This window comes from Glandiceps talaboti, chromosome 22 (genome assembly GCF_964340395.1).
Source record: "Glandiceps talaboti chromosome 22, keGlaTala1.1, whole genome shotgun sequence".
NCBI lineage: Eukaryota > Metazoa > Hemichordata > Enteropneusta > Spengelidae > Glandiceps > Glandiceps talaboti.
Window position 1 is genome coordinate 197136 of NC_135570.1, and position 9640 is coordinate 206775.

The 9640-nt window shown below is 34.6% G+C and overlaps 1 protein-coding gene across 1 annotated transcript; it reads left to right on the forward strand.

The window, feature by feature from the left end:
* Window positions 1–1888: 1888 nt before the first annotated feature.
* On the forward strand, window positions 1889–9292 carry LOC144452368 (beta/alpha-amylase-like). Its single transcript, XM_078143461.1, has 10 exons — window positions 1889–2003; window positions 2549–2723; window positions 4797–4905; window positions 5637–5774; window positions 6175–6378; window positions 6541–6672; window positions 7200–7310; window positions 8018–8128; window positions 8750–8831; window positions 9138–9292. Exons 1-10 carry the CDS (start codon window positions 1889–1891, stop codon window positions 9290–9292), a joined length of 1332 nt encoding a protein of 443 aa, XP_077999587.1.
* Window positions 9293–9640: the final 348 nt, after the last annotated feature.

A 9640-nucleotide genomic window follows, 5' to 3' on the forward strand; every position in this document is an offset into this window, starting at 1 on the left:
GAGTGAGTGAGTGAGTGAGTGAGTGAGTGGGTGGGTGGGTGAATGAGAGAGAGAGAGTGTGTGTGTGTGTATGTATGTATGTATGTATGTATGTATGTATGTATGTATGTATGTATGTATGTATGTATGTATGTATGTATGTATGTATGTATGTATGTATGTATGTGTGTGTGTGTGTGTGTACTGTGCACGTACGTACGTACACTGTGTACGTACGCGTGTGTCGTGTTCAGAAATGTCATCGTTAATCACGGAACTACAAGAATTCTAGATCTATGGAGCATATAAATAAAAGTTCATCTTTAGAATACAGATCTAAAAATAAATGAATCAATTGGCAAATAACAACATAGAAAGAAATTCAATGCTTTTTTTGGCTTTGGTTTAAAATAAACCTTTGATAGGCATACGAAATCAATTTGAAGGCAGGGCAGTATTTATTTTATAACATATAAGCTACTACAATGACTTCGACTTTGTTATAAACTTTATAAGTTTACGTTTATACGAATGTTAGAAAATTGATAAATTCAACCATCTACATATGTATGAAATTAACGATGGAAATGTTATCGTGGTAAAATCGTTTAAATATCACAGGTGTGAAGAAGATATCAGATACTTATCAAACAAGGGGTTGTCACAATGCAATGGTACCACTCACATATATTCGCCATTTCTTAGTCGTGGTAACCCTGCAGCACGTCGCCATTTATTTCACTTCATCGGGATTATGAAAATACTATACGTCTTCCTCGTTGTCTATTTGGCAACTTGTGTGCGTGGTCGTCGTTCAGCACAAGAATGGAAGGACCGTGTCATTTATCAAGTAAGTAAACTGAGCACTGGAAATTGCAATGTGAAAAAATCGCATCCATTGAACACCTTCTCATCTATTTTATAGGTTTTACTAATTTCGAAAAATCATCGAGTTTTAGTTATACTCACTAATTTAAAAATAAATGTTAAACTACGTTCTAGACGAGATCTAGAGGGCAGTATTAGATTATTTTATTGCTTAAATAATGAATTTTACTAGTTTTACTTTTTTTCCCAATTTGATTTGGATATCGATATGGTGAGACGAATTTTAAAATAAATGAACAAAATGCAAAGCCTGGTGGATTGGTGTTATTGTAGATAAAGTCATCAAGATAGATGGTTGACAGATATCGGTATAATTGGATTGAACCAATCCCGTTTGTCTAGTCCTAAATATCTGTTTTGTTTGTACGAAATTGAAGATGACGACATTTGTACCCAATTTATCGATATCCTAGCTGTTTATATGTGTATCGACAACAACACTAGTTTGGATATATAAGTTACCTACAGTAATCATACAGCGACTTAACCCTGACCACCATATAGTGTCTATAGTGTCTAAGATATAGGGTGTAATTACATAAAGTTAAAGAAACTTCAGACGACCACTGGTCCAGTAACCTATGCTTATGTATAACTGTAGTAATTAGTCTAGAAATTGTAACTTTTGTTAAATTGTTCTGTTTTTGATTTTGTGACATATTTGGTATAAATACTTGCCACATTAAAGATGCCATTAGTTTCAGGTACAGACTTGTTTCCAATAATAACGTTCTGAACTTTACAAATATAAATTACTCTCTCATAGAGGTAAGTTCTGTGACTGTATACAAAGCCACATTCCGACCACGGAACTAGTTTATGTATGCCAAGAACTTGCAATTGACAATCGATTTGTTTCATATGACATAAACATTCAACTAAGTGTTATTGGAAAGACAACAGTGTAATGCAATTTTGGACATAATACTAAATTTAATTGTCATTTCTGTCCGGTAGTCCTTGACAAAGCTAAATCAGGACAATGTAGAATCGTTTACATTTCCTCTCCGCTCTTAAGATCATGACCGACCGATTTGCTGCACCTGGCTCAGCCTCTTGGAATTCATGTGGTAACCTACGAGGATATTGTAATGGTAACTTTAGAGGAGTAATTGAACAACTGGATTATATACAAGGTACTCAAAATATTAAAATATTCATTTCAATGAAAGACGAAACTGATACAAATACAACTCCTTCAAAGTTTTCCTACCAGTAATTTGTTTACATGACTTAAAGTTAACGTTGTGCGGGGGGGGGGGGTTACTTGGGTTTCATTTTGAAATATTTTGAAGAAGTTCGTGACATATGAGCTACTGAAAGAGTCCTCATCAGGAATTCTATCACATAGATTGTATCAAATGTAAATGTACACCAATCAGACTTGTGACAGATTGTGTCAATTTAATTTAACAGACAGACAGACAGACAGACAGACATACATACATACATACATACATACATACATACATACATACATACATACATACATACATACATACATACATACATACATACATACATACATACATACATACATACATACATACATACAGGCAGACAGACAGACAGACAGACAGACAGACAGACAGACAGACAGACAGACAGATAGATAGACAGAGATATCACTAATATCACATTAAAAAGAAATTCAACAATTTTCTTGTCATTTTCTAACTAGGTATGGGTTTCAATGCAATTTGGATTTCACCTTTACCACAACACGTGGAAGGTGATTACCATGGTTACTCTGCAACTGATTTATATACAATTAGTTGGCATTGGGGTGACGAGAAAGATTTAAATGATTTAATCGCCGAAGCCCACATGAGAGACATATGGATTATGGTTGATGTGTAGGTGTACATTTTTATCATTATCGTATGACCTCATAATTAAAAAGACCATTTTTTTTCAAATAAAGTAAAATGATAACGCTGAAGCGTGAGTTTCCCATTTTTGATACTCGCCTATGAACATTACTGGACATTTTTGCAATGTTTCTATGTTTTAAACCAGCTATGGTTGTAAAGGGCAATGTTATCTGGCATTGGTCTATGTTATAAACCAGCTATGGTTGTAAAGGGCAATGTTATCTGGCATTGGTCTATGTTATAAACCAGCTATGGTTGTAAAGGGCAATGTTATCTGGCATTGGTCTATGTTTTAAACCAGTTATGGTTGTAAAGGGCAATGTTATCTGGCATTGGTCTATGTTTTAAACCAGCTATGGTTGTAAAGGGCAATGTTATCTGGCATTGGTCTATGTTATAAACCAGCTATGGTTGTAAAGGGCAATGTTATCTGGCATTGGTCTATGTTTTAAACCAGCTATGGTTGTAAAGGGCAATGTTATCTGGCATTGGTCTATGTTTTAAACCAGTTATGGTTGTAAAGGGCAATGTTATCTGGCATTGGTCTATGTTTTAAACCAGCTATGGTTGTAAAGGGCAATGTTATCTGGCATTGGTCTATGTTTTAAACCAGCTATGGTTGTAAAGGGCAATGTTATCTGGCATTGGTCTATGTTATAAACCAGCTATGGTTGTAAAGGGCAATGTTATCTGGCATTGGTCTATGTTTTAAACCAGCTATGGTTGTAAAGGGCAATGTTATCTGGCATTGGTCTATGTTTTAAACCAGCTATGGTTGTAAAGGGCAATGTTATCTGGCATTGGTCTATGTTTTAAACCAGCTATGGTTGTAAAGGGCAATGTTATCTGGCATTGGTCTATGTTTTAAACCAGCTATGGTTGTAAAGGGCAATGTTATCTGGCATTGGTCTATGTTTTAAACCAGCTATGGTTGTAAAGGGCAATGTTATCTGGCATTGGTCTATGTTTTAAACCAGCTATGGTTGTAAAGGGCAATGTTATCTGGCATTGGTCTATGTTTTAAACCAGTTATGTTTGTAAAGGGCAATGTTATCTGGCATTGGTCTATGTTTTAAACCAGCTATGGTTGTAAAGGGCAATGTTATCTGGCATTGGTCTATGTTTTAAACCAGCTATGGTTGTAAAGGGCAATGTTATCTGGCATTGGTCTATGTTTTAAACCAGCTATGGTTGTAAAGGGCAATGTTATCTGGCATTGGTCTATGTTTTAAACCAGCTATGGTTGTAAAGGGCAATGTTATCTGGCATTGGTCTATGTTTTAAACCAGCTATGGTTGTAAAGGGCAATGTTATCTGGCATTGGTCTATGTTTTAAACCAGCTATGGTTGTAAAGGGCAATGTTATCTGGCATTGGTCTATGTTATAAACCAGCTATGGTTGTAAAGGGCAATGTTATCTGGCATTGATCTATGTTTTAAACCAGCTATGGTTGTAAAGGGCAATGTTATCTGGCATTGATCTATGTTTTAAACCAGCTATGGTTGTAAAGGGCAATGTTATCTGGCATTGGTCTATGTTTTAAACCAGCTATGGTTGTAAAGGGTAATGTTATCTGGCATTGGTCTATGTTTTAAACCAGCTATGGTTGTAAAGGGCAATGTTATCTGGCATTGGTCTATGTTATAAACCAGCTATGGTTGTAAAGGGCAATGTTATCTGCCATTGGACTATGTTTTAAACCAGCTATGGTTGTAAAGGGCAATGTTATCTGCCATTGGTCCAGAATAATAGGATCAGGGCCCCACTGATAACATATCTTTCTTAACGTATTTTTATAAGACTTATTATTGTTGATGCTATACTTAGGAAATAGGAATAGGAAAGTTGTGTCAATATGTCCTGGTCGAAATCAGCATAAAATGGACATGGAGTCATTCTATTGATTATGATTGGTGATACATCACTCAATATAGATAAGACAATTGACAGATTTGAAGGAATGATTTGAAACCTCTTTACTCTTGTTAGTGTGATAATGTTGATACTTATGAAATTGACAGTACATGTACATTATAATTTTCCGTTTTGTTAAGGGTGGCTAATCACATGGGTATCGGTGACGTCACAACCTATATTCCATTTGACGAATATGATCATTATCACGAATACTGTGAAATCCATGATTGGGGTAATACATGGGAGGTGAGTACAACGTACTCTTTATTTTAGGGTGACCATTATTTTCTTTGTTCCTCATTAATTTTTCATATCAACTATGGATAGGTCGGTCGATTTAAAAAAAAAAGTTTTTAAAAATTATCTTGTTCATGTTTCTTTTGCTCCTCCCTACCTTCAATTTATTGGATTCCTGGTGAGACAAGACCTTCCCCAGCTTAAAGAAATGCTCTCTTTGTGAACAAGTTTACTCGCCGCCGCCATGACTGTACATGACGTCGACAGTCCAGACAAAAATGGGGTCACTCTGAGGGATTGTGTCTTGAAAAGGGTATCCCACTTGGGGGGCCTAACCCTTAGCATCCTTAACTTCGCCTTAAATTCTATACACCTTTCCATAGGATTGTCCCATCCAACTTCCCCAGTCAAAAGGCGACATTTATGTTGTAAACAAATGTTTTATATATCAAAGAGTTTGAGCTTAAATGACCAGACTCTTAGCAACTTGACAGCATTATCCTTGTTCACATTCTGATATGTACGGTAGAGGGCAGTGTGATTCAACGATGCCTCATAACGGTAATATTTACTAGTAATAGTATTGTTAATAAGGAAAATGTTACAAATTGAATGTCCTCTGGAATAAAAGAAAATGGCGCCCATGGCTTGGTTGTATTGGACAACATTATAGTAAATAATGAACGAAATATTTGGATATTATAATATATATGATTGATCACTTTAATTCTATATTCCAGGTGGAGAATTGTTGGTTGTTTGGTCTGCCAGATCTCGCTCAAGAAAATCCTTATGTAGACAATGAATTATGCAACTGGATTGACTGGTTGTTGACTACATATGACATCGATGGAATAAGAATCGACACAGTTTCACATGTAATATCAAACATATATGACAAAAACTTGTTTATTCATCTTATCTTTTCATTCATGACAACGAATTAATTATGACGTGTGACATTATGTTTTCATTTGTAAACTTTTAATAGTGCAACGAATTAATAATTAATTTAATAGGTTAAACACTAATGTGAAAACATTTCGAATTATTGACTTTTCGTGATATTGATAGAATGATAATGCGTACATTTATTTCAAGGCTTTGAGTCAATTCTGTTAAGCTTTGTTGATTCCAACATTTTGGAGGTTAGTGCATTGAATGTCTAACATTCAAAATCTTTTAGTAACCAAAGACCCTGAAAAGGTAAGGAAGGTGAAATGAACTATCCAGAAATAACTTTTTTTTATTTGACACGTTACTGTATTAATCATACAGGTACCAAAATGGTTCTGGGAGAACTTTATGGCAGCAGCTAATATCTACGATGTCGGTGAAGTGTACACGAGTGATCTTGATAAAATCCAATACTACATTCCACCAATGGATGCAGCCCTTAACTATCCATTTTACTGGACTATGAAAGATGTACTCATTTATGATAGCAGTATGAGGAACCTTGCCAATAAATACAACGAAATGGTAAGTTAGTTGTTTTTTCTCTATATATATATTTCCTGTTAGGACACGTCTAACTTGTAATTATTCTAACTATAACTGTGGATATTGCTGGGGAATTCGAATGTATAAAATTTCAACGGAATGTTCTAAATGATTATATCCTATATATGTTTCTGTTTCCAGAAATTCCGATTTGGCGCTGATATGCATTTAATGGGAACTTTCGCCGATAATCACGACCAAGCAAGATTTTTATGTGACCGTGATTCATGGACATTGTTAGAAAACTACATTATGTTAACTTTGACTATGGAGGTAAAGTAGTTTTATATGTACGAAATCACAAATACTGACTTTAACCAGGAATTTCAACAAGCTTCAAGGGCTTATATCAAAGTTTTGGATGATTCGAGTCACTTTGATCATAGACGTTGGAGAAATTGATTTTTAAGCAAATTGCTTGCCTCCTAGACACGTTTATATTCTTTCCTCTGAGTCAATTATAGAGGTCAATGCTTTCATATGTAAGAAAACTAGTACGTGGTTTTTACTCTGAATACTTTAACTGACTATTGAAACTTTGAATTCTGTGGATCCTGACTATGAAGGTAAAACCTATCGTCTATTGGAAACCATACTTGCTCTTATGTCTGTCTATTAATTAATCTTTTCAAATGTAACCGGCAATGCAAAGGATAACGTTTCTTTAATTTCCGTGTAAAAAGTAACTATCTCTAATAGTACATATATATAACCCCAAATATGACGGTTATCATCTGTAACAAAAATCTCATTATCTTGGTGATGTCAACCCTTCTTTACCTAACATTTTCCCTTTACAGGGTATTCCTATAGTTTACTATGGAACGGAACAAGCGTACAGTGGATGTGCTGATCCCGAAAATAGAGAATCTCTCTACCCGAACTACAACACCGAACATCCACTTTACTGGGTCAGATTTCTACTTGTTCCGACTAATAGTACATCTACATTATTCAGATAGTTGTTTCTCTTTCTTTTTTATTCAACATCACTGAGACCTTTACTCTCACAGATGTATCCCATAATAGTGTTCTGAGATCGACTGACTGGTTATATTATTTGTCGTGAATACGTGAGTGGATGTGTATATATGACCCCCCCCCCACCTTCTTGTAATTACTTTGACTAAGTACTTAGCATTTCCAATCCTTGTATTTTTCTTGATTTACTAATGTATTTCTATATATTTACCGGTCTATTGCAAACGAGTATTTACAATATCATACCCTTGCATTTTTTACTAGTTCTTGTTTCATAGACAGGGTAATAATGTACATATATAATGAGGTCATTAACCCCCCCCCCCAGTATATATATGTGCTGAGTATCGTTTCATATTCGATCCCCTATTTACCTTCTGATCTATTTTTGGGTTTTCATTTTTTAGCAAATGTAGTAAATTTCATATCATAATCTTCAAGTTTTGGTTTTCCCCTTTCAAAACTTATACTTTACAAATGAAAATATTGCAAAACATAATTGTTATTAAGGTTTTTGAAATGTTGCATTTTTAGAAAATAAAACCCCCAAAATAGAACAACCGTTGTTATACAAAGACAGAATTTATAAAAATATGCATATACTGATTATCGGTCACTGCTCTTTTCTTTCCCACAGTTTATAGCTACAACAAATTATTATCGTAGCGTCCTTGGCAGTTCATTCCTCAACGCTGATCAAGTTGAGAGATGGATTGATGATGATTTCTTCGTCTTCACCAGGAGTGACGTAAGTAATACACACCCTCAACGTTTGTAAAAATCACACCACTGATGATAAATACTATCATATACAATGTTTTTAAAGTCTGTATATGTTTTTTTGTTTCTGTATATGTTGTATGTACGATGAAATCGTTTGGCATTTCGGAGTCATAATAATTAATACAACATGTTTCCACCTAACAACTATTACGTTATCATTATAATCAAAATAAAGAAAACAATCTCTCCTAATATTTTTGCGAAATCAATGACGTAACTTGTACTTTGAAAGCGAAAATGGCGATTGAATGAAGATCGTGTAAAAAGATCGGTTGTCCTGATTGCATCATTATCTATGTGATATGAATTATTTCCATGGTTACATTGATGATAAGTGTATATCCTACAAGATATACATGTATGTATAACCAATTTGATCATGTCGCATTCTTTATGTAAACGTAATACAAGATTTTGAAATGAATAAAACATACTATTTTGTAAAAGATCTGTGTTGGGATTCGCGGCGCACCACACTCTGCTGTCGTAATAACCATCAGTTATTAGTGATGTGAGTTGAGCGCCACCATCGACTATATTTGCAGACTTCAAATTACATATATCCATATTTTATAATATTTTCCAGATGATGGTTTGTTCTACAAAGATAGGTGAATGGAATAATCTCTCTCGTAGAATCACTTATCATAACTACCCGATCGGTACCGGTAAGTGTAAACACGTTTCTTCAAGAACAGTCCTTCTATATTTATGGCTACTGTAGACGGTAACTTGGCAAAACAAAAGAAATATGGATAGACAATACTTTGCTATTTATTTTCCTTATTTACAAAAAAGGAAAAGGAATGAAAAAAAAATCATAATATTTGAAAAATTAGAGTGAATGAAGTTAAAAAGCTATTTGGACTTTGTTAGATACCGTATTATCAACGTAACAGTCTACTGTCATGTATCTTTTAACGTTTACAGCCACTATGCCACATTTAAATCATGTATGTACTTTTTCACTGCAGTTCTTGTCAACATATACAACACTGACGACAAAGTGACAGTGGAGAGTTATGGCATTGATATTACCATTATTGGCGGCAAAGCTAAAATCTACCTACCAGAGAGCTATATAACAGCCAACGGTGCTACTGCACCCAAGAAGCCTATTGCCGAATAAACGCTTGAAACTAAATAGATGGAAAATAAATTCAATCAAATGATTTTTTAGATGTAATGACATTTTGTATCAATTTAGAATGGCAACTATGTAAACTAAGATATGTCATAAAGTCGTGAAATATATCAGGTGTTTAAGTCTATAAATTGTCTGACAGTCTATAGAGTGAGAGAAAGAGAGAGAGAAGAGGTAGACAGACAGACAGACAGACAGACAGACAGACAGACAGACAGACAGACAGACAGACAGACAGACAGACAGAGGAGAGGAGAATGTGAGGAAGGTGCCAAAGACATGAACGATCTTAACTTTCAATTTGCCCCTATATACTGTAATTATATGACTATA

Excerpts from the sequence above, each read along its gene's own strand:
- LOC144452368 (XM_078143461.1), top strand. The coding sequence starts at position 1,889 with ATGACCGACCGATTTGCTGCACCTGGCTCAGCCTCTTGGAATTCATGT. Across the intron at positions 6,673-7,199 it reads TGTTAACTTTGACTATGGAG|GGTATTCCTATAGTTTACTA; the intron begins GTAAAGTAGTTT and ends TTCCCTTTACAG. Across the intron at positions 8,129-8,749 it reads TCGTCTTCACCAGGAGTGAC|ATGATGGTTTGTTCTACAAA; the intron begins GTAAGTAATACA and ends AATATTTTCCAG.